Source organism: Alexandromys fortis, unplaced genomic scaffold, assembly GCF_014885135.2.
Source record: "Alexandromys fortis isolate MF-2015 unplaced genomic scaffold, M_Fortis_MF-2015_v1.1 scaffold_150, whole genome shotgun sequence".
NCBI classification, from domain to species: Eukaryota; Metazoa; Chordata; class Mammalia; order Rodentia; family Cricetidae; genus Alexandromys; species Alexandromys fortis.
Window position 1 is genome coordinate 2,189,942 of NW_026068027.1, and position 27,764 is coordinate 2,217,705.

General features: G+C 48.1%; 1 protein-coding gene across 4 annotated transcripts; it reads right to left on the reverse strand.

The window, feature by feature from the left end:
• Window positions 1-25: 25 nt before the first annotated feature.
• Window positions 26-27,764, reverse strand: Foxj2 (forkhead box J2). Of its 4 annotated transcripts, none has more exons than XM_050164060.1 (12): window positions 26,713-27,764; window positions 23,860-24,044; window positions 17,053-17,399; window positions 13,776-13,850; window positions 12,324-12,392; window positions 12,001-12,141; window positions 11,345-11,546; window positions 7,272-7,685; window positions 6,813-6,914; window positions 4,958-5,167; window positions 4,112-4,210; window positions 26-2,698 (listed from the first exon to the last, which is right to left on the reverse strand). In XM_050164060.1, exons 3-12 carry the CDS (start codon window positions 17,383-17,385, stop codon window positions 2,610-2,612), a joined length of 1,734 nt encoding a protein of 577 aa, XP_050020017.1. In that variant the 5' UTR covers window positions 17,386-17,399; window positions 23,860-24,044; window positions 26,713-27,764; the 3' UTR covers window positions 26-2,609. The 4 variants fall into 4 exon arrangements, with proteins under 4 accessions (XP_050020017.1, XP_050020021.1, XP_050020018.1 ...); XM_050164064.1 differs by having other exon boundaries at window positions 7,308-7,685; window positions 26,713-27,763; XM_050164061.1 differs by lacking the exon at window positions 23,860-24,044.

The following is a 27,764-nucleotide window of genomic DNA, read 5'->3' on the forward strand; positions in this document are numbered from 1 at the left end:
ACCAATAAGATAAAAACTGGAGACATTCCTTTTTGTTTTTTTATTAAGAAAGCATGCAAAAAAAAAAAAAAAAACCAAGTTGTGAGCCTATACACCATCTTCCCAGCCTGCACCAATGCAAAGCATTATGGGTGGTATAAAGAACTCACCAAACCAGAAACATGGGAGTTGAGGAGAGGAAGCCTAGGATTGGCGGATCAATACCCAATGATCTCTCCTTCTGTCCTCCTCCTCTGCTTTTTCCCTTATTTCCTCTTATAGGCAGTGACTCCTACGATTTTGCACACATCACCCAAGACAACAACAATGACAAAACTTCACGTCCAGCAACACTGGACCAACAAAATAAAGTAGTTTTCTTTCCGCTGCACGGACGGGAGGGAAACTGAGGCTCAAAGGGAATCAAGTTTGTCCTGTGCCATTTTGCAAGCCTGAGCCTGGTGGAGGAGAGCTGGAAGCCCAGGAGGCCTCAGGCCATCTCCAGGCCCAGCCCATACTTCAGCCACTCTGGCTGCCCACTGGGGCTCTTCACGAGACTGGTTCTCAGGACACAGAGGAGCCAGGGGCCTTTAGGAGTGTGGTTCAGCCTGCCCTTCCCAACCTCATAGAGATCTGACCAGGAAAGCTTTAGAAAAGGAGTGTTGCTCTGCAAAGGCAAGAGGTTGGGGGAAAACCAAAGGGAAGCTACAGAGAATAAACCTGGATGGAAGGAACAAGGAGATGCCCAATTGGGTACCGAGCAAAGGCATGTGCCGCCCACTAGAGAACTAGAGAAACACTCCCTTCCCCAGCGGGAAACACTGCATCATAGTTCAACCCCACCAAACGCTCCTCAATATAATCTCCCATCGTGCTGGCTTTTTCTTATCCCCCTTCTTTCCTTATGAAGGCTTCAAGAGATAAAGTGCTCTTCAGTGAACTGCCCTAGCTTGCCCCTTCACCTCGCCTCACTGGACTGCGACAATCTCATACATGAACCCCTTCTAAAGAAAGGAAAGGGGCTGGCGAAGGGGAAATCAGAATGGAAAGCACATTGTCTGGAAATCATGGATAAACAAAAGAAAATGAGCAAAAATCAGAAACCACAGAAAAATCGACCTTGTCTAGTCTATTTTGTCCATTTCAGAAAAAATGTAAGTAAACTTGGTCTTCCCTCTCTTAAGCCAAATCCAATAAACACACTCACTGAGAACTCTGACCAGTAAGGCCATTTACTGTTAATGGAGATTACTCATCCTACGCCTAGGAGTGACCTGCCATCCCTGGATCCTGTCTCTATATTAATTTCCCTCTTATAATTTTCACTGCCTGTCAAAAGCAAAAGCTTCAACCCCACTGATAGGGATTTCAGGAGAAGCACTCCCTGTGTTGTTAAACAGACAACACATTCCTGACCTGCGTCTATGCCAACTTCCTTTCTCCCCTCCCTCCTATCAGCAATATTACGGATACGGGTCTGCCAAGACAGGCGTGAAAGAGGTTTCCGGAGCACGTCCAGGGCACAAGGAAACCCAGAATGAGAATGGCTTCCTTTTGTCATTTGAGGCTCCCAGAAAATGGGAGACAAAAATAAGACAGGTGGATTATTTGGACAAATAGCTATAGGAAGACAAAATAGTATTTGCTGAAGGGGAAAAGATGGAAGATAACTTACATATGCAGTAATAGCCACAGTTAATTCTCAGAAAGAATTATTTTCCAAAATCAAATGCTTTAAGTTCAAAGTGTTCCCAAGATGCTGAACCTATAATGAACAGTGGTCCTCATGCCCTCTCATAAGCTAACCTGAGAGCATGATCTAGGAGGAAGTCAGGGATACCTAGACAAGGCAAGAGGAAGCCAGGGATGCCCTGACATGGCAGGAGGAAGCCAGGGATGCCCTGACATGGCAGGAGGAAACCAGAGATCCCTTGACATGGCAGGAGAAAACCAGAGATCCCTTGACATGGCGGTGCCACCTAACCTCATGCTGATTTACAGCCCATCACTTCTCCACGGCTTTCTACTCAACTCCACTGTCCAAGCCTACCCTCCATGGGGAATGAGGACTACCAGAAGAAAAGACTGGGTACATACAGGAAGAGTTCAGAGGACACAATTAGCACCATTGAATAAAACCTGCAAAGTCATGGCTGCCAAACAGTGTCTTAGACCCCCTCCCCTTGCTGAGGCCTCTTCAGGCCAGCCTGAAACAGACAGGAACAGAACACAATCTAGAGATGAAAGGTGGAAGTGGCACTGCATTTCTCAGAGGAAGGTGAACAAGAATTTCAAACCTTTCTCTAAGGCTACCATGGCCAAGATTTGCAGCTTGAAAATTTCAAATAGGAAAGAGGAGGGCATAGCCCATGGTGAGGGGCAGCAGACTGGGCAGCATATAACCAATAATAATAATATAATTAGAATAATAATAAAAGAATGAGGAGGGAACAGAGAATGCGGAAGGAAATGGGATTATCTTCGGCAGCATCTTGCGGTGGCTTCTCTGACAAGAGAATGGGAAGAAGCTATATATCTATATACAGGTTTGGGGAGGATGGGCGGGGACTGTTCTTCCCCCATGGCGAGAATTCACCACCAGGCCGTGGGCTGATGTCCACTCCGATTCATTAAGTGATCAAGTCCCAGTCGAAGTCATCGGCGATCTCCTCACTGGCACCAGGAGGGGGGACAGGTGGCCGAGGAACCATGTGGTGTGCTGTCAAGGAGAAAGACAGGCCATGAGGGAAACCGGAGAGCACAAGTCCATCGTCTAGATGGGGCGTGTCCTGCCCAATGACACTGAGCAGCCTGCGGTTCTTTCTGTGACAGACTATTAATTCAGAGACAGCTCAGGAGACACACCAAAGCACACGTTATACACTCTGCATTCTTGAAGACTATCTGACACCTTCTTAAGTTATTAAGGTGATATTATATGAAACAGCAGCACAGAAAGTCCTCTTTGTAGTGCATGGACAAAGAAACAGGCGTCACCCTAAAAACTGAACTAGTGCCCACATGAGATGCCAACAGGAATGTGCCTACAATACATTTAAACACAAACAATCTGCTCGTCTGTGCCGTCTGCAGTGGTCCCGTGTCTGCCTGTACTCTGCCCACCCCAAAGACAGTTCAATCCCACGCTGAGAAAGCAACTCAGTCAGTGGTACAACACTAGGAGACCCTAAGTTTAACCCTAACACTGCCAAAAACACATATAAAAAAGAAAAGGTACCTAGATCCCTGATCCCTGATACTAATGGTCAGGTGACATGAATCTAGATGTGGGTAAAATGTTTACATAAAGCACGCATTCCATTTGCCTGTCTCCCATCCTGACTCCCCAACGGGACATGAACACCCCTCAGAGCTATCTCACTTACGTTTATAATTTTACTTCCTTTCAGTATTGCGATTACAAGGCGATCTTTTTAATTTTTAAAAATTGTACTATTGTATGTGTGTTTTGCCTGCATGTATGTCTGTGTATCACATTCATGCAGAGCCAACAGAAGCCAGAAGAGGGTATCAGATCCCCAGGAACTGGAATTTCAGACTATTGTAAGCTATACCAACCATGTGAATGCTGGAAATCAAACCCAGGTCCTCTGGAAGAAAAAGCTAGTGCTCTTGACCACTGAGCCACCTCTCTTGCCACACAAGGCAATTTTAAAGCAATCCCAAGTTCTGTAGCTCAGAAGCAAAGCCTGTCTAATATGTGCAAGGTCTAGCTCCACTCCTAGAACTATAAATAGGGCAAATTTAATTAAATAAACTGTCTTTCTTCTTAGACGGGCAGTGGTGGTGCACCACCTTTAATCCCAGCGCTTGGGAGGCAGAGGCAGACAGATCTCTATGAGTTCGAGGCCAGCCTGGTCTACAGAGTTAGTTCTAGGACAGGCTCCAAAGCTACAGAGAAACCCTGTCTCAAAAAAAAAAAAAAAAAAAAAAAAGACTACCCCTCCCTAGAGGGTGGTTCATCTCATCCTTCAGCCTTGGAAACCACGCCCCCACGCCCCTCACCCATCCTAGCAGCTGTAGCCAGAACAGCAAGAGGGCTCAGGAAGAAAGAAACAACACTGAGAGATGAGCATGCTTGTCTGTCAATGAAACACTCCCCAGCTTTTACCTGGGCGACTGTATCCTGTTGTGTCCTGGGTGGGGATTGGGTACATTGGTGCTGGGCCAGGGTAGAGATGGGAGGCTTGTGGATGCCCATAAGAGTTCACTGCCAAAGCAAAACAAGAGTTATTTGACTAGGTGCTTATTGTAGTCAACAAAGCAGGGAAAAAAAAAAAAAAACACATTCTCAGCTGGGCAGTGGTGGCGCACGCCTTTAATCCCAGCACTTGGGAGGCAGAGGCAGGTGGGTCTCTATGAGTTCGAGGCCAGCCTGGTCTGCAAGAGTTAAGCTAGGACTGTGTACACAGAGAAACCCTGTCTCAAAAACAAAAAACAAAGCAACAAAAAACCACATTCCCTTGTCCCATCAGCCTCTGTCTCTCTTCCTGCCTTGGTTCATAGATCCTGCAAGCAGGAAGCATTCTGCAGAAGCTACCAATCCTCAGTTCTTAGGGTGAGAAGGGATGGATCCTGGCAGTGTGAAATATCAAAGATCTGAGAATAACCAGAAACATCATCATCAGATCCCTTTTCACAGGCTTGAACCCCCTGTGTGAGTCAGGTGAAGATTATTCCTGGGACAATTTAGAATAAGAACTTTCTTTGCCAAATTTCCTCCCTTTCTAAAAAGTAATTTTGATCTCCGAAACCACGGTATGAAAAGGAACCAGGTCTGCTGCTTCTGCAGTTCCTTAGGACCTCCTGCCGGACTTCACTGATCAACAGATGTTCCGTCAATAAACCAGTCCCAGGGCTCAGTCTGGTCGCTGCCTATCAAACTGGCTCCTCCTTTCTCTTCCCTTCACCCTTCATTTCCTTTACAGTCCACTTCTTTGGAAACTTTGCATAATACCTTGGTTCATGGATGGCTCTGGTTTGCCGCTGGTAAGAGCACAGGAGTCAGTGATGCGGGCAGGGGCAGGTGGTCGGTGGGAGCCCCCTTGTGGGGGCATGTGACCAGTCTGGGTGAGGAAGTGGTTGAGCGAGTCACACAAGTTGGCGATGTGATGCTGGTCGAGGGTCCAGTTCTTCTGCTCTGCCTGCCGTAGACTCTCCATCAGCTCTGCAAACGAGAGAACACCAGCCATGCCAACCCTGAGGAGCCACCACCATGAGAACACCAGCCATGCCAACCCTGAGGAGCCACCACCATGAGAACACCAGCCATGCCAACAGCTACCAAAGCCCCTACCACCCCACCCCTGGTGCAGCTCCTCCCATCTGTACCACCAACACTGTGTACTAACAATAGTGACTTATACCTTTTTCTTCCTTGTGTGATCAGTATATATTGAAATGCAGTATGTCAACAAGTATCATTAAATGTGGCAGGTTTTTTTTTTAAGAGAATGTATTTTTCAAAAATATTTATTTATTTATTATGTATACAATATTCTGTCTGTGTGTATGCCTACAGGCCAGAAGAGGGCACAGACCTCATTACAGATGGTTGTGAGCCACCATGTGGTTGCTGGGAATTGAACTCAGGACCTTTGGAAGAGCAGGCAATGCTCTTAACCTCTGAGCCATCTCTCCAGCCCCGGTTTTTTTTTTTTTTTTACAATTTTTTTTTAAGATTTATTTATTTATTTATTTTGTTCACAGTGTTCTGTCTGCATGTGTGCCTGCAGGCCAGAAGAGGGCACCAGATCTCATTACAGATGGTTGTGAGCCACCATGTGGTTGCTGGGAATTGAACTCAGGACCTCTGGAAGAACAATCAGTGCTCTTAACCTCTGAGCCATCTCTCCAGCCCCTGTGGCAGGTTTTTTTAATGAGAATTTTTTTTTCTCTAGGACTGCATTAACCTTATTCTGTACTCACAATTTTAGAATAAAAAAAGACTAGAAATAATCCTCACTTCAGTCTAGCTAAGGATGCTTCTTGCAAAATTTGAAACTACTTTTTTTTCTCAAAGGGGAATCCCAAAGTGACCATCCAGAGGCCATGATTTACATCTTTTCAACTTTCCATTCTATTTGTTCCTTGCCAAATTCTTATTTTAATTTGCATCTCACTGATGAATAAAAATATTTCAAGTGGGGCTGGAGAGATTGCTCAATAATTTAGAACACTGTCTGCTCTTCCAGAGGACCCAGGTTCAATTCCCAGCATCCACATGGCAGCTAACAGCTGTCTGTAACTCCAAGACTTGACCCCCTTACACAGACATACATGCAGACAAAACACCGATGTACATAAAATATGTAAATATTTTAAAAATGTTTGGAACTGGAGAGATGGCTCAGAGGTTAAGAGCTACTCTTAACCTGGCTACTCTTTCAGAGAACCTGAGTTCAATTCCCAGCAATCACATGGTGGCTCATATCTATAGAGATCTGGTGCCCTCTTCTGGTGTGGAGGAGTACATGCAGACAGAACACTGTATTCATACTAAATAAATGTTTTTAAAAAAATTCCAAGTGTCTTGATGAATTCCCTATCATTTCTCTGTCAGGAAGCAAAACTACAAAACGGTGGTATCTGACTCCCAGGAGCCTCTCCTCCTCCCCAAGACAAAGATGACAGGCACAAAGCATTGTGGTATTAGAACAATGGCAAACATCTGAGTCAACCTGAGAAGACTTATATCTGTCTTGTATAACATGCAGAAGTGATGAAATTCTCAGTCCCACACCTAACTGGGCATCACTTGGGTCCTGGTACATCCCTCTTCCCACTCCGGAAGTGGTCCTTAAAGTGCTAACCTGAGAACTGGGACTGCTCAATGCTGGACCAGTTGAGCCGGTTCACCATTTTGAAGCTTTCCTTTAAGGAGTCGATATTGGAGCACCAGTCTGGAGGGAAGGCTACGGAGAGAAAGGCGCAGTGAGCTAGGGCGGAGAGAGCAGTCAACACGCGCAAGGCTCTCACCGCGACCCACCCGGCTTAACAGCTGCACGACCACTGGGGATTCAGGAATGGTAGTGACCTGTCTTTTTAGCAGGCCAGTTCACAGGCAAATATGCAAACCAATGCTAATTCATCTATGACTATGAACAGGAAACAGTGAGACCCCCGACTTCAATCCCCCACAGTACAGGGCTTTACGAAGCGACTTCCATCGGCTGAGATGAGGGAAGAGGGTAAGAGACTGAACCTAAAAGACCAGCTGCTAGGTTTTCCACCCATGGCTCCTCCACGCCAGCAGGACGGAGTTCACTCACCCTCCTCCCAGCTTCCTCTGTCCCCTCCGTGCTCACCAAAGCCAGTGCTGTTGAGGGGCGCCTGGCTCTGTGCTTGCTGCTGCGGTGGCTGCTGGGCAGGGTGGGAATGGTGCTGATGAGGGTGGTAGCCACCATGCTGCAGTGGCGGGGGATGCATGGCCATCACAGAGGGGGGGCCATAGCCTTCGGCTCCGGCTTGTTTTCCCCCTGGGGTAGTACAACCATCAGGGCTTGGGGTGTGCAGTGGAGGGGCACCCCCTACAGTTGAGGGGCCCTGAGCGGGTGCTTGTGGCTGCTGTGGCTGTGACTGCTGGGGCGGCTGCTGCTGCTGTTGCTGCTGCTGCTGAGGTGGAGGTTGCTGGTACATGTAGTAGTTGTTAGAAGGCGGCATGTCTCCCAGGAGTGAGGAAAACCCTGCCGGGAAGGAGGAAACAGAAAAGTGATTTGAGCTGGACAGTTTCACTAAATAGCATCTTCTCTCAGGAAGAGAGCTCGGGCAGAAGAGTTGAAAGGACAAGAGCATAATCTGTGACCGTGAGGACCCTGTGTCCTCCTAGAAGGTAACAGACCAGAAAATCAGTTAGGTTATGGGAAAGCTTTGACGCACTGGTGACCACAGAAATATTAATAAGAATTTTTAAAACCTCCATTGGTGACCTTTAATGCTACTTTTGGGGGGGAGGGGGGACTTAGGTATAGGGCTGGGATCAGTTTCAAAGGAAGTCACATGGCAGATGAAATTAAAGAAATAAATTATAATGGCTTGCTCCGCCCGATCGGCTCTGCAGGCCTCTGTGGCTCTGCTTTCTCGTATTCACGATCAGGAAATGCAGCTTGGGTGGGAAGCAGCATCCGGACTGGTTAACCTCTCCAGCGACTGGGCAAGGAAGAGCTAACCTGGACAGTGGCGAAAATAGCAGTACATAACCCTAAAGTCTCCACCACTCAACCAGCTCTCAAAATCATTAAGTTCCTTAAACATTAGCAGGTATTTTTTTCAAATTGTGTTTTCTGGGTGGGAAGTGGTGGCACTCGCCTTTAATCCCAGCACCCAGGAGGCAGAAGCAGGAGGACCTCTGTGAGTTCAAGGCCAGCCTGGTCTGTAGAGACCCTGCTGAGGTGAAGAGAGAAGGGAGAGAAGGGAACAGGGAAGGAGAATGGCAGAGAGGCCTGGAAGGAGGGAGGAGCAGAGAGGAGAGGAAACTCACGACATATCAGCAGGTTCTGAAAGGGACTCAACCCAAGTTTACATTTTCTCTCTGCTGGGATGACAGACCTCAGACGGAAGAGTTAATGTGATGGAGGCCCTTGTGCCCCTCAGCATTATGTCTAGTCCACGCTGCCTACAATGGACGACCCAATATACAGGAAGACCTGACGCCTCCCTTGAACCCCCAGCTCTACCAATACATCTTCTTCTTTAGGAATACATGAACTGGGGCTGGAAAGATGGCTCAGTGGGGTAACGTGCTTGCTGTGCACTTGTGAGATGCAGTGTTCGGATCCCCAACACCTATGTGAATGCTAGGAGGGTGGACAGACACCTGTAATCCCAGTACTGAGGGGGCAGAGAGGAGGGTCCCAGAGCAAGGTCACTAGCCCTGGGTTCACCTGATGTTGATCTCAGAACTCCACAAGCATACACATTTTACACATTTACACAGACACATTTGAATATTCAAATGCAAAAACATACACATGCAAAAATGTGTGCATGAGTGTGCAATTGTGTGTATCTGTGTGTGTGTGGTTGCTTTTTTGGTCAACTTTACATAAGCCAGGGTCATTTGAAAAGAAGGGATACCAAGGAGGAAATGCCGCCATCGGACTGGGTATGCAGGCATTTCTGTGGGTCATTTTCTTAACTCATGATTGAAGTGGGAGGGCCCTGACCACTGTGGGTAGTGCCATCCCTGGACAAGGGGTTAAGAAAGCAGGCTGAAGCTGGGCATGGCAGCACACACCTTTAATTCCAGCACTCAAGAGATGGAGGCAGGCAGACCTCTTTGAATTCCAGGCCAGCCTGATCTACATAGTAAGTTCTAAGACAGCCAGGGCTACATAAAGAAACCCTGTCTCAAAAAGAAAAAGAAAGAAAGTAGGCTGAGCAAGCCATGGGAAGTCAGTCAGTAAGTGGCACTGCCCACGGCCTCTGCTTCAGTTCCTGCCTGTCCTCTCGAGGTATCCATCTTTCAGTCCTGGTCTGTAGCACAGCAACAGGAAGCAAACCAGAATACTGTACAGATACAATCACAGCAGAGCGCCGGGCCACACCATCTCAGGAGGCCACCCAATAAGGACTTTTAAGTAGTTCTCACTCAACAACTGTGGAAATTTGCAAATGGGCAGGATATCAGCTGCTGTATTCATCGTGCCGGGAATGGTAAGGTGTGGTGCAGACGAAAGGAGAGGTGCTCACCGCTGAGCGACGCATGCAGAGACAGAATTCACAGGGAATGATGTCTGGGGAGTTCACTCAGCTATTCCCACTTCGAAACAAGCTCCGCGGCAAATACAGTAATCTTAACAAAATAAAGTTAAGTGACGGAAGCCAGGGGTTTGTTATTTATCCACTCTGCTCTGGCATCTGTTTGAAATATTTTAAAATAAAAAATAACAAATAGGGGGCTGGAGAGATGGCTCAGCGGTTAAGAGCACTGCCTGATCTTCCAAAGGTCCTGAGTTCAATTCCCAGCAACCACATGGTGGCTCACAACCATCTGTAATGAGGTCTGATGCCCTCTTCTGGCCTTCAGGCATACAAGCAGAAAGATTACTGTATAACAAATAATAAATAAATAAGTTTAAAAAAAACCAGTCTGGAAAGCTTAATAAAACATTTAAAAAGAAAAAAGAAAAAAAAAAACACTAGCTTTAATCCTGGCACTCAGGAGGCAGAGGCAGGGGGATCTCCCTGAGTTCAAGGCCAGGCTAGTCTACAGAAAGGGGTTCAGGACAAAAACGTTCATAGTGGGGCCCTGTCTCAAAGGAAATAATCATAATAATAAAGTGCTAGGGGCTGAAGGTGAGGTTCAGTCGGCTGCCCCAGCCATAGCTCAGTGTTTGCTCTGATTGTATTCAGTCCTGGTTCCCATCCTAGCTCTTAAACCAAACATGTAACAGAACACACCTGTAATCCCAGCACTCAGGAGGGAGAAGGATCAGAAATTCAAAGTCATCCTTGGCTAGACTGTCTCAAACTCAAGACCAGTCTGAGACAGCTGCCATCATGTCTCAATCTCACTAACTAACTAGAAAGAAAATCAAGTTATTTACTTTAATAAAGCGGAAGGATTCTTTGGGCAAGGATACTACTACTGCCCCCTAGTGATCAAACTCTGAATGACTGGCTCACAGCCCATCGCTATCCCAGAACTAGAGGTGTGGTACACTGGTGGAGCGCGCGCACACACACACACACACACACACACACACACACACACACAGACACAGACACACAGAGGACCCGAGGTCGGATCCCCAGTACTGAGGGAGGGGGGTGAGGGAAATCGCTGCCTTTGGATGATCATCTAGTTTATTTTCTGAAGATAATAACTCAATCAGCTCTCTGGCACCAAAGAGTTTTAGTCCTTATGTTTCCTCTGACCAGTGACCAGTTTCATATATTAAAAGAAGAAACTGGGGGCTGGCAAGATGGCATATTCAGCTAAATGTATCTGCTGCCAAGCACAACCCAAGTGTGATCCCTGGGACATATATGGTAGAAGAGAACTGAGTCCCACATGTCTGTCCTGACAACATGTGCCATGGCATGTACAGTTCATGTGCAGGCACGTGCGCGCGCGTACACACACACACACTAAAATGCAATTTTAAAAAACAACCAAAAGACAGAAATCAGAAGAGGAGAGAATGTTACCGCTTATTTGACAATATAAGAAGCCTTTAATCCCAGAACTCAGGAAGCAGAGCCAGGCAGATCTCTGCGAGTTTGAGGCCAGCCTGATCTACACAGTGAGCGCCAGACAAGCCAGGAATGCATAGACCTGGTGTCAAAGAAAAATAGGAAAGACAGAAAAGAAACCTAAGGCCTGTCCTGGCTGCAGACTCACCGTGCTGGGAGGAGGAGGAGGAGGACCTCTCCAGCATGGACTTGTAGAGGTTGCGGAAGGACCAGCTGAGGTCCTGAAAGTTGATCTCTGAGTAGGAGAATTTGAAGTCATGGTTGGTGTTGTAGAGGGGAGGGGCGCCCTCTGTGCTTTCGCGGCCTGGAGCCCCTGCTGCCACTGCTCCACCATCCACAGACCCCGGGCCCTACAGAAACAGGTAAGGATGATGATCTAAGTCCCTTCTGAAGCAGTACAACCCTCCAAAGGCCACCAGCCACCAGGCTCTCGGGCCCATCCCTGTCACCTTCTCCAGCTGACCAGTTTCTCACCTGCTCTTCCTGCTCTGGTGGGCTCATGTCTTGAATCTGACCTCTTTATTGTCACTACCCATTTCTTCTCTATGACCCTTCCCCAGGGTCCCCTTGCCTTCCTGTCCTGGCTGCAGCTTTCCTGGCTCTTGTTCTTTTCACCACCTATTTTCCTGATTTGCTCAGAATTCTGCCATTCTTCATCTGTCCATCTGGTTCCCTCCCCTTCCTTCTTTCTCAGTTTCCCTGCCTAGCGTATCATGGGTCCTTAGCATGTAGCTGTGAACAGGGCAGTATCCGAACCTACTCGGCCATCCATCAACTGCCCTGTGCCCGTGGCCGGATTCCTACCTGGCTGTAGCTGGCCATGGAAGAGGGGCTCTGCAGTGACATCTGAGGAGTCCCCTCATGAGGCAGTGAGGTTTCTCCACTCCCTGGAACACCTCCCCGGGGGCTTTTGCTGGCCTCCTGTTCTGGGGAGTCTTGGGGCAGCTGAGAATTAAAAAAAAAAAAAAAAAAAAAAAGAGAGAGAGAGAGAGAGAGATAAATCCATATGCAAAGGTGAAACACCTACCTTTGTCCACGCCTTTGTCTCCCCTTTGCTATTAACCCAAACCTACCACAGAAATGACTAACATCCAAGAAAGGGATGTCCCAAAGAGGGAAGCACTTACGTCATCATCTGGAGGGTGCCTTCTCTTCCGGGAAATGTCAGGGCAGGTGTCAATTGTCCAATAAGAGCCCTGGAAGGAGAACCCAAGCCCACCAAGAAGAAACGTATTACCTACAGAAGTTCCTGTGGAAACAGGTGCTCAGGAAGCTTCTCACAGTTGTGCTGGGAATGGGGCGGGGCTGGGAAATGTAACTCAGTGCCAGAAAGCTTGCCTAGCATGGACAACGCCTCAAATTGGATTCCCAGGCAGAGAAGAGAAGAAGGAAGAAGGAAGTGAGATCAGGCAAGGAGGAGGAGCAAGAGAAGGAGAAGAGAGAAAAGCACAGTGTTGGACATCCAGACAGAAGCCGAGGGAGAGGAACAGAGCTGTCCTCAAAGTCACTGAGCAGAGCAAACAGTAGCTTCAAGTGTTCCAATGGGGCAGAAGAACAATGGTAGCTATGTCAGAGAACTGGAAATGGCCAGAAAAACACAACCTTTTCCCCTTATGAGCTGAGGCAAAAGTCCAGTGGGCGTTAGCATCTGTCAAATGGGGAGAATGCCCCCTCCTCCTTTCTCCCTTTGGTAGGTAAAACCTGAAGACTTTGCATAGAAAAGACTTTGCTTCCAAAAAGATAGTAAGCAAACTGGGTATGTTGACACACACCTGTAATCCCAGCATTCAGGAGGGACTGAGGAAGGAGAATGGTAAATTCAAGACAGCCTGGGCTATACAGTGAGCTAGTCTCAAAAAAAAAAAAAAGGTTAAGAGCTAACATTTTACATGTAGGAACAAGTGCCACTCAAAGGAGTAGCAGCCTGGGCTACAGAGTGAGATTATCTCAGAGAAATAAAACAGGCTGGGCATAGCAGCACATGCCTTTGTTAATTATTTGGCTTTTGCTTTTTAAGACGGAATTTCTCTATAAGGCCTTCGCTATCCTGGAACTCTCTATGTAGACCAGGCTGGCCTTGTACTCACAGACATCCACCTGTCTCTGCCTCCTGAGTGCTGGGATTAATGGTGTGCATCACAATACCCACCTTGGTATATGCCTTTAATCCCCCCCACTCAAATCTCCGAGTTGGGGGCTAGCTATTAAGTTCCAGGCCTACAACGCAAGACTCTATCTTAAAACATAAGAAGAAAGAAAAGAAGGAAGGATTGAGTAGGGGAGGAGACAGGAAGGAAGAGGTGAGAAAGGAGGAAGGAAAGAAGGAAGGAAAGGAGAACCTCAAAATCAACTCTATCATAAACATCCCTATTAAAAACAAAAAGATTTCATCGTCTTTCTTAGTCACCCGTTCTAGTGAGAATCCAGAAGCTTGGCAACTGTGTTCTTCCTTTGAGGAAAAACAACGATGCTTTTAAAACTAACATGGCTTCCTCTTCTAGGTAATTAGAGCAGCCACAGGACTGAGTGTCAACTACTTAGCTCTCCTTCCTTCTCCCTCTGGTTCCCCAGCATCTCACCTTCCCAGGGTCGTCCCGAGGTCTGGGCACCTTCCGGAAGCACTTGTTAAGGGAAAGGTTGTGTCGAATGGAATTCTGGGGAAGCAAAGAAGCAAGTTAGGTCTGAGCCTTGTCCAAAGAGACACAGAAGAACATACAGCAGAGTCCCAGGGCACACGCAGCAGCTCTTCACTGTACTGCTGGAAGGCCCAGAAGCCACACAGAAAACAGGGGTGAGAAGAGAGAATCACTGAATTAACTAAATGGTGAGAGGCAATGGCGACCAGGTGGTCCTGAACGCTAATTTATGGTTTTTCAGCCCTCCTACCAAACTGACAACGGGTTCTATGCCTCAAATCAGGAGGATCGCTGAGGTCATGCCTAGCCTGGTGATAGCAAGTTCCAGGACAGCCAAGAGTTACATGGGAAGACGCTGTCTCAAAAAACAAACAAAACAACAAAAATAGCCAGACACGGTGCTCCACATCTGTAAGCCCAGCACTTAGGAGACACAGGCAATAGAGTGGCCACAAGCTAGAAGCCAGCCGGGTCTCAGTCACATGAGTTCTAGGGCAACCAGGACTGCGTGAAAAGACCATCTTTCAAAAAAAGCAGCCGGGGCTGGAGAGTTGGCTCAGTGGTTAAGAGCACTGGCTGCTCTTCCAGAGGTCCTGAGTTCAATTCCTAGCAACCACATGGTGGCTGACAACATCTGTACTGAGATCTGGCGCCCTCCTCTGGCGTGCAGGCATACATGGAGACAGAATGTTGTATACTTAATAAAATAAATAAATATATCTTTTAAAAAAAAACAGCTAGGCATAGTTGCATGCTCTTAATAAACCCAGCTCTCAGGAGGAAGATACCAGGGAATCTCTGTGAGTCTGAGACCACTCTGGTTTACACACAGAGTTCCAGGACAGCCAGAGCTACATGGCAAGACCATGGGAGGAGGGGTGCTGACGAATCAATGAGATGGGGTACAAGGGCAAAGTGCTTGCCACACAACCCTGGAGCACCTGATTCTTGAAACCCATATACAGACAGAAGGGAGAGGCTCAACTCTACAAAGTTATCCTCTGACCTCCACATGCACATCGTGGCACAGGCCCGTGAGCACGTGCACACATACCCTATGCACATAATAATAATAATAATAATAATAATAATAAATTTTAAGTAGGGATTGGGAACTAATTCAGTGGATAAAGAGTGTGGCACCCAAGCAAGAGACCTAAGTTACCTTAACTCAAATCTCTGGAATTCACATTAACTAGGTGTAACCACGCACAGCTTGTACTCCCAGGTTTTAGGATTAGATGTGAAGTGGAGAGTAAGAATCCTTGGAAGAAACAGGGATTGGTGGTGCACACCTTTAATCCCAGCACTTGGGGGTGGCAGAGGTAGGTGGATCTCTGTGAGTTCAAGGCCAGCCTGGGCTACGGAGTGAGTTTCAGGAAAGTTAGGGCTACACGGAGAAACCCAGTCTTGGGGAAAGAAAAAAAGAAACAAACAACAACAACAACAACAACAAATCCTGGAAGATCACACTACACAGTAGCATGTACTCACCTGTACACACATGAACACACCCACACCAACAAATAAACACCTCAAATTCATATCTACCTCTACCTCTCTTCTCCATTCCCCACAAAAAGCGAAAGAACAGTATTTTTATACTGTTTACATATAATATAACAAGAAAAATAATCCGATGGGGAGATGGCTCAGTAAGTAAAGCTCCCAAGTGCAAGGACTAATTTAAATACCTGGAACCCATGTAAAGCCAGGAGCAGTACTGTGTTCTATAATCCCAGGGTTACACACTGGGAGCACTATGTTGTCCTATAGCAAATGGGAGGCAGAGACAGTGCCCACAAGTTCACAGACCACTCCACCTGCTACACACGTGTTAACAACAAAGAGACATTGTCTCAAATGAGAGGGCAAGGGCCAACACCCAAGGTTGTCTTCTGAGCTCCTCGTGTGCTGTGGCACACAACACCATGGCACCCTTGTACCCTCACTAACACATGCAAATGCACACACACACACACACACAAGGACTTTAAAAAAAACAAAACTCAGGAGTGAAACCAAAGCACAGACCAGCTCCGTTTTCTCAACAACACTCAGAATGACCATATCTGGAGAAAAGGAAAAGCCGTGGTACGTATGTGTTGGTATATCGAGAGATGTAGCCTAGAGGAACACAAGTATCAAGGCAAGATTGAATGCTTCCAACAGCCTCAGCTCATCATCTGGTTTGTAAGTCAACAGTGATTTATGGAGTGAGAAATGAGAAAACAACATTTAATTCCCACTCCTCCTCAACATCTGGCAAATGAGTTGCTGCTCCAAATGACAAGAAAGCCTGGCTTGGTACTGCAGGCCTGTCATCCCAATATTGGGCAGTCAAGACAAGAGAATCAGTAGTTCAAGGTCAGCTTCAGCTACATTTGTGAGTTCCAGGTCAGACCAGGCCAGCCCAAGCCATATGAGACACTGTCCCAAAATATATAGATCTTTGGGGGATTTATTGTTTGGGTTCTTCTACTTCTTCCTCCTCCTCCATCTTTTTCTTCTTTTTTGTTTGGGGGAGGGTCCCACTATGTAGCCCTAGCTGGACTGGAACTTGCTATGTAGACCAGGCTGGTCTTGAACTCAGATCCACCTATGTATATTTCCAAAGTGCTGGGATTAAAGGTATGTGTGACTAAACCTGGCTAAAAAATATGTAGTTTAATATCAACCTTCTTTTTGCAAGGAGGGTTCCCACTCTCTCTCCCTAACAACATCGTTGCTTGGTTAGTGAACCAGCTATTGGTAAAGGACCTGGTTACTAGAGAGTAGTAATATACATTCAATTCTTAATATACATACAATGTTTCAAAAGACGATGACAAGGGAGCTATAGAAATTTGATGAGTTTCCTACCAAAGCAGGAGTCATGCCTTGCATTGCTCAATGACTCGAACATTGCAGAGCCACAAGAAAGACAAGAAATCAAAGACTGCCCTTTTGGGGGAACAGGACAATAAGAGGGTGTGGTAACCAACAGCATCCTGCTATCCTATAACTATACTTAATTACTTGGCATCACTAGTGTTTCCATGATAAAGCTGCTGAGGCTGATTTAGACTCAAGTAAATAAAAGTAGGGGTAGAAGAGACCTTGAGTTTATATATCCCTCAGACAGACCAGAAGGAACCAGACCAGGTTATAGGAAGAAATACAAGTAGGGGAAAGATTGCTAACGGCAAAGTACAAGCCCAGGCCGTAGAAACAATCCCACCTTCCAGCCAATGCCAGCATTCTTGTAATAGGGGAAGTTATCGCAGATCCAGCGGTAAATCTCACTGAGGGTCATCTTCTTGGCGGGTGAGGAGTTGATGGCATAGGTGATGAGGGTGGCGTAGCTGTAGCGTGGCTTGCCATCTTGGTGGACTGCTGCTTCATCTTTGCTGAGGGTGGCGTTAGGATCCGTGGGAGAGCCTGGGGAACACTTTCGGCTGCCCCCTGGAGGCACAGCCTGAGAAGCGCTCCCCAGCTTCTCAATACTAGCTCGGAGAGTCAGCTGGGGCAGCCAGTCTATGGAGGTGAGGCTGCTCTCTAGGTCAGAGGCCATTGTGCTTCTGGGTTCTGCAGAGAAGACAAAGAGGGGAGGAAGGCAGATTAATTTCCTGTTTATTGGAGCCAGAACAACCCCATGTCCAATGCATAAGGCAAGCAGTTTCTTCCCATTTTAATTCCTACTCAAAAATGCTCTCCTGAGACAACCCATGATCCCAAGTGCAAGTGCCACAAGTCTCCCACCAGATGACGGAGTACTTCATACCCCCATCTTAATGGAGAGTGTCACTACAAGGCCTCTCCCGCCTTTGACAGAATTTTCTGTCCCTCCCAGTTACACAGACATTCAGTCCCAAAGAAACACAGAGGCCTACATTAATTATAAACTGGTTGGCCTAGTAGCTCAGGCTTCTTATAACTCTTACATCTTAACCCAAAATTCTGTGTTAGCCAAATGGCTTGGTACCTTTTATCAGTGAGGTATTCTCATCTTGCTTCCTCTGTGTCTGTGTGAGGACTACAGACTGAGCCTTTCCTCTTCCCAGAATTCTCCTGTTCTGGTCGCCCCGCCTATACTTCCTGCGTGGCTACTGGCCAATCAATATTTTATTAAAACAATACAAGTGACAAATCTTTACAGGGCACAAGACTGTGGGACAGCCTGGCGGTGATGGTTCACGCCTTTAATCCAAGTACTCCAGAGGCAGAGGCAGGCTGATCTCTGTGAGTTCAAGGCCAGCCTGGTCTACAAGAGCTAGTTCCAGGACAGGGACCAAAAACTACGGAGAAACCCTGTCTCGAAAATCCAAAAAAAAAAAAACAAAAAAACTGTGGGACAATGGTCTTGTACCCTGTAAAGGTTTGTCACTTGTACTGGTTTAATAAAATGCTGATTGGCCACAAGAATTATGGTTTAAGATGTAAGAGTTAGTTAATAAGAAGCCTGAGCTAATAGGCCAACCAGTTTATAATTAATATAGGCCTCTGTGTGGTTTTTTGGGACTGAATGACTGTGGGACTGAAAGGGACAAAAAAATTTTGTCAACAAATGGTACCAATATGGACAACTAAATCCACTTAAAACGTAAGACAGCTTAAGAAGTAATTCTAGACACAAAAGAACAGCATTAAGCACTGCTTCTTGGTAGTAGCATTTTCTCGGGTGGACTCTGTTTGCTAGAGGCAAGCACCTATCATTTAAGACAAGGCTTCCTGACTCAGTTATAGTTACAAAAACCTTGCAGGTCTTTTAAAGGCCCTGCCACAAAACAATTAAGTGGTGTTTATGAGTAGCCGACAGCATACTTCTTGGTGGTGGCAAGGACCTTGATACTCCACAGAGTTGTGGCAAGAAACATGGCTCCCGCTAGTACCTCCACTGTGAAGCTAGACTCTCAGAAAGCTAAAGAATGGAGTGGCTCCAGCCACCAAAGCCAGCTTTAATCCTAGCCATATTTCTTAGCAAATTAGACTCATGTGGTCAGAAAAAAAGAGATATACAGTAAAGACAGATTCAGATCACACACACACACAAAAAAAAAAAAAAACAACAACAAACTCTAAACGGTTTAAACTGTGTTTAAAAATATGTGTAGACTTGTGAGAGAAAAAAAGTAAGAGAGTAGTTGGGTGTGGTGGGACACACCTTTAATCCCAGCACTCAGGATAGAGGCAGATCTCTGTGAATTCAAGGTCAGCCTGGTCTACAGAGCAAGTTCTAGGACAGCCAAAGATACACAGAGAAGCCCTGTCTTTAGAAATATATAAATAAGTAAGAACATATTAAATACAAAGTGTTTCAATGTCTTCAAATTTTTCTTATCGGAAAAAAATATATATATAAATAAAAAATAAAAGAAATAGAGTTTAAAATAAAGTCACATAAAGATGGAAACTACACAGAGTCTGGATACTGTATGTTGTTATTGTGTTGCCTTTGAATTGTTTGATGGCTGAGGAAGGAGCAACAGCTGCTAAAAGACATTTAAGTACTGCTGGATTAATTCAACCTAGGTATTTTGACTTCAAAATTTAAGTCAAAAGATATTGACTTTGGAGAAGAGGTTTTGCTTTTGTTTCCACAGGAAATGAGAGGCTGTGGATTCATTCCGGATTAAGAAAAATCAGATTTGATCAAGGAAGACCCCCCCCCCTCAAAAATCTCCAATAAGAGTGGATGACCCAGATGATCCAACATTTCAGAGGACCTCTTTTGGAGTTTCTTCTGAGTTCTACATCCAGAACAGCCTCAAGACCCCTTTGTGGCCAGGTGGTGGTGGCGCACGCCTTTAATCCCAGCACTCGGGAGGCAGAGGCAGGCAGATCTCTGTGAGTTCGAGACCAGCCTGGTCTACAAGAGCTAGTTCTAGGACAGTCACCAAAGCTACAGAGAAACTCTGTCTCGAAAAACCAAAAAAAAAAAAAAAAACCCTTTGTGCAGGACCAGATAGCATACACCACAAAAGCTGAAATATTCCAATTCTCCTTAGAGCCCTACAACACAGTATTTTTAAACTCTATATAATAAGTTTTTAAAAAAAATCAACCCCACTTAAGCAGCAGGTAAAATTAGCTGAAGTCCATTCTCCAATTACATGACACTTGTATGTTTATATATAGCACCCAAAAGTACATAGCAATAGCACATATAAAGACAGTCTGAGCAAACACAAGTATACACCAATGAAGCACACATCAACTCTCTTAAAAGAGTTCCAAACTAAACGAGAGCACGCAATCTTTTGCTACACACATCTAACAGAAGGCATGCTAAGCATTTCCCAAGGGCAGGTTCGACCTGAGCTGAGTCTGGGAGCACAGGGCTGTATCCTCAACTGCTCCAGAGACTGAGGCAACAGAATCACACGCTCAAGGCCTGCCTGGGCTACACAGTGAATTCACAGGCAGCCTAGGCAATGAGACCTTGTCTCAAAATAAGAAGGCAAAGAGAGGGGCAAGAGATTGTTCAGCAGTTTAGCACACTTGTTGCTCTTGCAAAGGGTTTAGGTTCCATTCCCAAGGCGCACAACCATCTATAAACTCCAATTCCGGGGAATCCAACACCCTCTTCTGGCCTCCTAGAGTATGATGCACCCACACACACACAATACACATACATACATACATCCATGTAGGCAAAACATTCATCCATAAAAAACATAGTAACTTTAAAAGATAAATTAAAAAACAAAAGGGGGGCTGAAGGTGTAGCTCAGTGTAGAATACCTGCTTGGGGTCCTGGGTTCTGTCTCCAGCACCACAATAAATAAATAACCAAATGATGACAACCGGCAACAGCAGGATACAAGACTGCCCCAGGGACAGTGACCCGCGCACAGAGATCACGGCATATACACGGCGTACATTACCAAACAAAGTCACACAGAGGAAACAGATTCTGAGTCCACAGCTACCCTCACACCTTTAAAGCTGTCCCAGGCAGGCTCCCGCCCACAGACACCACCAGGAAGAAGTCATCAACGGGGACCTCCCACCTCCCAGGCCTGCTGGGCTTCACCGAGCCAGGGAGCCACCCAGCTGTGTGCACACCGGTAACAATCAGATAGCCTGGCTAAAAATAGCCTCCGTGGGGCTAAGAGCTGGCTCCCCTTCCCCGCCCTGCTCCCTCCTTCCTTCCCAGCCAGGCACGCAGACTGGCTGCACCTCCATGCAAACTCCTAGTGCTAGAGAGTCCGCCCACGCCTGATGTTTGCCGCCCGCCCAGCCGCCAACCAAACCGCCAAGGCTCTCACCACCAGGGAGGTGTAACTAGCTAGTGACATGTTGGTGGAGGAAGGTGAGGAACGGGGGACAGTAGCTGTGTGGCCCGGTCTAGAAAGGCTGACAGGAACCTCTGCGTAGCCATTTGGCACTTCCGTGGAGCTGAAGCCAGGGAGCCCCTAAGCTCTTGCTGTCTAACAGGTCTGTGCCTGCGCTGTTGCAGGATTCCAGCGAGCATTTCTTGCTCAGTGGCAGCAGGACGGCCGGTGCTCTGCACCAGCCACGGCTACCCCTCAGAACTTGGGACGCTGGTGAGAACCCTGTTCTTCGGGTCATGTCTCTGGCAATCCAAAGCCAAAAGGTGCACAACCAGACCAGACACAGGTAAGCACGGACAGACTCATACACCTGGCAGGCCCACACAGGACCCCTTAGCCTCTCTCTTAACCCCAGCACACCACATACCTTTCAGGCTCTCACTTTTTCATCCTCAACTGTAGTGTTGCCACAGACACTTGCCCTTTCCCCTACAGGTCAGAACTCTGATTCATTCCCCTCCTGACCAGGTCCCACCCTGGAAATCAACCTGTACTCACATGCACCTGGCCCGGTGCTCCCCACCAGCAGCACACCTAGTCCACAAAGCTGAAGGGAACATCTTCGGGAGCCCAGTCAGCAAGAGACCTAACTGCACCCCAACAGTTGTTTGAGCAGAGAACAACAATGCGGCCATGTTTGTAACTTGTACCAAGAAAGCCTGCCCATTCGGCCTTCAGCGCCAACCATTTCTTCCTAATAGTATCACCTTGCCCCAAACCTTGGAAACTTAGAAAACAACAGGGACACATCACCACTCCAGGAAGCCACACACCTTCTAGCCTGTTGCTGGGTTAAAACATCCCAGCCTCTGGACTACAGCAGGGAGCTTGACAGTATCTGTTTCATAGCTGGATACTCTAAGATCAACAGTGACATGCCAATTAGTAAATTTTCAAGGACCAAGTTCATCCCTATTCCCTAGTCAGTTGGCCACTGCCCTCTTCAACCTGGTGTGTGTGTGTGTATCTGTGCAGGTACGCTCACGCGCGTGTGAGTATTGAGTCTGTTGTCCACACTGGTCTCAAACTTCTGGACTCAAGCAATCCTCCTGGGCCTACAGGGCATCAGTTCCTAGCCCCTATTATCTCCTGCTAAATAACCCGAGGAAGTCTCAACTTCAGAGCCAACATATTTCAGTTATTTCCTCTAGCTGCTCTCGAACGCAATCTGGAGCATGAAGGTGGATTCAAAGTGTATAGAGGCCTTACAGAACCCCTTTGACACACGCTAACCACCAGGAATTCCTGGAAGGGAAACACTCCCCGCTCTTTCTAGTTATCCAGCACCCTTCCCTCCCTGAGGTCAGACACCTTTCTCCACTCCCCTCCCAGGCAGCCCTCCCTCCAAACGCAAACCTCAGTGCTCAGGATCCATTCCAGCATGAACTCCACAAAGCTCACAGGGCCTGGTCCTCCGGGTCTCCCAGCACCCTGCTCTTTAGCCTGGCCCACTTCCTTACCCCCTCACTTCCCCATTCGTAAAGAGCAGTGGAGATTGACTGAGCTTCCTCCATCCTATTCCCAACCCCAACACTGACTCACTAATTGCCCCTAGCCATCCCTCGCTCCCTGATGAAGTCTTCATGCCTCAGTTTCCCCCTCCAGTAAAAGAAATGAAGTCATAGCCCCTACCAAGCTTCATCCCTGGAGGGACAGGAATGAAGCTAAGGCGCGTAGCTGCCACACATTCCACACTCCCCAAAATAATGGCACCAGGCTAATGTCCAGGGCTATTATTAGAACAGCAAACAAGAGGTGGTTCCATTTCTCAGGCCAGCCAACCTAGTTACCCAGACCTCTCTCCAGGTGGGCCTCGTGCCACTGGGCTGAGGCAGAACCTGAGTCGGGCCACATTCTTCTCGGCATGCTGAAAGACTGGAAGGAAATAGAGAATCTGGGAAAGGCAGCCAAAGGGCAGGCTCCATCACATCCACGGGACAACTAATGAAGACTTCAGTGCTGGGGAAAGGCAGAAAACAAAACAAAGGCAAACAGAACGTCTTCTCTGGAAGCCACGGCCGAAGGTATGGGACCTGTAAGCGTCACAAGAGCCTGAGCTGTTGGCTGCCCATCTTACCCAGACAGCTAATAACTGTCCTCCCTGTGGAACCCAAGCTGGGTATCCCAGAGGGATAACTTCCTGGGCTGTACCTAGTGCCAAAACTAACAGGGCAGTGGCGGAGTGTATCTCATGATCAGCCACGCTGCCTGCCTTTCCAGCCCAGCTCCTATAGACGAGTCATTTAACGTCTCTGTATCTTAATTTCTATCTCTATAAAATAAAAAATTCTAATAAGTTAGATGTAGTGACTCAGCTTGTACTCCTAGCACTCTGGGAGGTTGAAGCAGGAGGATTGCTATTATTTAAGTCATCCTGAGCTGCATAATAAACTCAAGGCCAGCCACTGCGATACAGTGGGACACTGTCTCACACACACACAAATCTGAAGTTTTTTTTTTTAAATTTGTTTCTCAAGACAGGGTTTCCCTGGGTAGCCCCAGCTACACTGGCTGGCTACACAGATGCCCTGGAACTCACTCTGTAGCCCAGGTTGTCCTCAAACTCAGAGACCAGCCTGCCTTCACCTCCAGTGCTGGGATTAAAGGTGTGTGCCACACTGACCAGCTTAAATTTCTTTTACATAAAGGTTAACTATTCCTACAACAGTTGTTGTAGAGATTATATTTCTTAAGATGCCTAAAGCACTTACCAGGTGAACCTTTACTTTTGAATGAAAAAAGCAAAGAACATTAGGGGGTCTGGAGAGATGGCTCAGTGGTAAGAGCTCTGGCTCTTCCAGAGGTCCTGAGGTCAATTCTCAGCAACCACGTGGTGGCTCGCAGCCTTCTGTGCTAAGATCTGGAGCCTTCTTCTGGCCTGCAGGCATTCAGAACACTGTATACACAATAAATAAAAATCTTTAAAGCCAGGCAGTGGGGGCACCCGCCTTTAATCCCAGGCTAGTGAATCTGTGAGTTCAAGGCCAGCCTGGTCTACAAGAGCTAGTGCCCAGCTAGGCTTTAAAACTACAGAGAAACCCTGTCTCGTAAAACCAAAAAAAAAAAAAAAAAAAAAGGAAAAAAGAAATCTTTTTTAAAAAAACAAATAATAAAAGACCCAAAGTTTAGTACCAAGCACCGAAGTCTTTTAATGGAAAGAGAACACTATGGGCTGAAAAGATGGCTCAGCAGTTAAGAGCAGTGGCTGTTTTTCCAGAAGGCCTGAGTTCAATTCCCAGCACCCACACGGTGGCTCACATCTATCTATAACTGTAGTCCCATGGGATGATTCCCTCCTCTAGTGTGCATACTTGAAGAGAAAATACTTATAGACATAAAATACTGAAGTCTTTTTTTGAAAAAGAAAAAAGAACGTAGAAATTAGAGCAGAAAGTAGAGGCAGCATCAGAAAGATCAAAGGTGCAGTGGTCGCGTTGCAAGGCTGGAGCAAAGCTGCAGGCTGCCGGGACGTCCGAATTTCCAAGCAAGCTTCCTTCAAGTTCCTATCAATCCAGTCCTGGCTATGTAAGAGGGGGAACCTCCAAGGATGAAGGGATGGGGAAATACCATCACTGTCTTTCAAGGGGATTTAGGTGCAGGCCTAAGATACAGTCTGCAAAACAGAACGGTTCACATCACAGTTAATCCGACCAGCCCCGCACTGAGTCCTGTCCGGGCAGAGCCAGTTGAATGAGTGGGTCCGCCTGGAGCAGCTACAGGACAGTTGGCGCTGAGCCGGTCACACTGAGCCGTTCAGAAGCTGCACCCCAGCGTCTGGTGAGGTGCTGTGTAAGAAACAGACCCCGCTACACCAGACATCTGTTTTTCAAAAGGAGGCGAGGCGGTGCTAGACGTGGAAGTAAAGGACCCTCATCCTTTTTAGGACTGGAGGCACCCATGGTGAGGCTCTACTACCAGTCGCGGAAGCAACAGGCCCAACCTGAGAAAGGGCTGCCCTGCTGCCAGGGATGGCTGCCAAGAGGGGGCCGTGAGAATTCCCACTGGTGGGGGAGGGGGCGGCTAAGCTTTTCTCCCAACTCTAGGCCCTTGCAGAGGGTCGCCTGCTTCCACAGGCCTGCCACAAACAATGCTAAGGGATCTGAGAGCAGTCTGAACACAACAATGTACCCTTCTCTGTGTACACACTCAAAACACAGACACCGAGCGACGTTCATTTCCACTCAGAAGCACGCACATCATTGTACAGCACGGCCATCGGACCTGTCAACTCCAGCCCTGAATCACACTCCGTCACTACAGAAACCTCCAGGGTCAAGTGACGGGACAGAGACTTAGGCAGTCTGCTCAGGGCCCATCTAGGAAGGCAGATACTGAAAACCCAAGAGGGGGAAGCCCCATACAGAAGATGAGGCACAGTCCACTGACCAGACGGGAGAGCAGGCCCGCAGGTCATGACCTCGGGTAAAAACTCAGCTCCGCTCCAGACACAGTCCAGGCTCAACCAGAAAAAAATTTCTTGGTTGTCTTTTGTCCTGCTTTTTCTAAAGATTCTGGATTTTGATGACTCCCTGAGGTAGGGTGAAAATTTTCACCACAAGGTTCCTGGGACCCAGAACTAAACAAGAGAACAGGAAGAGAGATGTTGAGACCAGTAGATGTTTTCCTGGGAGGAAACTCTTAAAAAAAAAAAAAAAAAAAAAAACTCTGCAGAAGGTCAGACCTCCCTGGTGGTCAACTCCTGGAGACAAGGTGTGTGGGGGTGGGGGGGATGTTTTTCTGGGAGGAAGCTCTTTAAAAACTCCATGGAAGGTCAGACCTCCCTGGTGGTCAACTCTTGCAGACAAGGTGTGTGGGGGTGGGGGACGCTAGGAAACACTCCCTGCCTCTAAACCACAATCTGATTTTTCCGGAGGAACTGTCAGCGAATATAGAGGACTTGAGGCAGAACCAGTATCTGGGGAAGACTTCAGCCCACCAGTGTGCACTACCCTAGACAGTTTTTTTCACCTCCGGACATGTGAATTCACCCTTCTTATGGAGGGCAGACATCCAACCTGAAGCAGGGATGTCAGAAGGGCCTCCTGGTACCCAAGATAGAGATAGATAGGTGGGGACAGATTGACAGGCAAATAGTCATTGTCACAGACTGAAAAGAAGACCTCTGTTGGCCATTAAGCTGACGTAGGCATGCCCTAGACAAGACATGAGATGCCCCATGACTTTACGGGCAGGTCCACTGAGCAGAGGACAAGACCCAAACAGAGTGCTGTGGGATGGGATTCTGGCTGTGCTGTGTCCCGCATTCCTCACAGTAACCATGGCGTCCTTGAAACGCACCTGTTGTCCGTTCTCAGTGCAGAGAGAGCATCCACTTCTTTAGGGACCGCAAATGGCCCATCCCTTTGGTCTCCGAAACCTACCTAAAAAGCCCGTTTCTCAGAGTCTCTGTAACAACATGTAGCTTCCGGTGCAGAAGGTCCATCAGAAAACATCCCCCAGGGGATTCTACCTTCCACTGGCATGAACCCCGAGATCCACCATTTCAGCCCCCCATACTACTGGTGCGTAAAAACCACAGAGACAAGATGCAAGAAAGCACTAACCTGCCTCCAAGGTTCCCCCAGCCACCGGAGGAAACCACCTGGTACAGAAGTCTGTGGTTGCAGGGATTCCCCTCTTCACAGGCAGGTGACGGGGCTCATGCTCTGTGGCTCTTCCAGCGCCTGGCGGAGCCTCCCAAGCTGGAGCGGGGAACTCTGTCCCCCGAGGAAGAGGAGTCGAAGGAGGAGGAGGGGGAGAGGGTGGACCTACCTGGGGAAGGTGGCACACCCCCCACACCCTGCCTGCTACCCTGGGGAGGAGGGGAGGAGCCTCTCCCAACCAGGAGTTGTCTCCTCCCCCTTGGGGGAATCCCCCTCTCCCCCAAACTGGCTCTTTCAGGGGCTGAGGGCTCTTTCCGTCTGCTGGAGATCTGAGCGGAGGGGCTCTGCCCGGGTCCACTGTCTAGGTGCACGGAAGTTGAGGGGCGAGGTCCTCCACTCTCCAGCAAACTGGAACCGATTGCTGCCGGTTCCCCGGAGAGTCCTGGCTTGTGCGTGTCAGGACGCCTCACGGCGGTGAGTACTGGGTGGGATGCGGGGTGCCTACTCCACAGGCATGGCTCCCTTTCTCTCTGCCTCCAAAGTCCCGAACTGTCTGGAGTGCGGTGAGGAGTGGAGACGATCTCACTCCGGGTCCTTCAAGTCCCACTACCCTTCCCGACTTCTGGGGGTCTCCTCCAGAGCCAGCGTGGGAGGGACAGCGCGTGCCCTGCGGAGATCTCTTCTGGCGGTCCCGGCAGTGGGGAGGGTCTTCCCTCCTACGGGAGAGGGTGCAGGTCCGGGCGCCGGTTGTCTCGAGGGTGGGGTCCACGCACTCCCGCTCCCGCCCGGCCGGCCTGGGCAGCAGGGTCCCGGAGGCCGCGGTCCCGGCTCCCGTCACCCGCTCTAGGGCGGCAGCGCCTCCCTAGTCGCGTCCCCGGTCCGCCGCGCTTCCCCGCGCTTGGGGCTCCCCGCGCTGCCACCAATGAAGCTCCGGCCAGCCGGTCGGGGTTCCCGGGAGCCGGCAGGCGGACGGAGCGCGTCGGGGCTCGGCTCGGGCTCGGCTCGGCTCCGCT

Excerpts from the sequence above, each read along its gene's own strand:
- Foxj2 (XM_050164061.1), bottom strand. The coding sequence starts at position 17,385 with ATGGCCTCTGACCTAGAGAGCAGCCTCACCTCCATAGACTGGCTGCCC. Across the intron at positions 13,851-17,052 it reads ATGCTGGCATTGGCTGGAAG|AATTCCATTCGACACAACCT; the intron begins GTGGGATTGTTT and ends TTGCTTCCCCAG. Across the intron at positions 5,168-6,812 it reads TGAGCAGTCCCAGTTCTCAG|AGCTGATGGAGAGTCTACGG; the intron begins GTTAGCACTTTA and ends TCTCGTTTGCAG.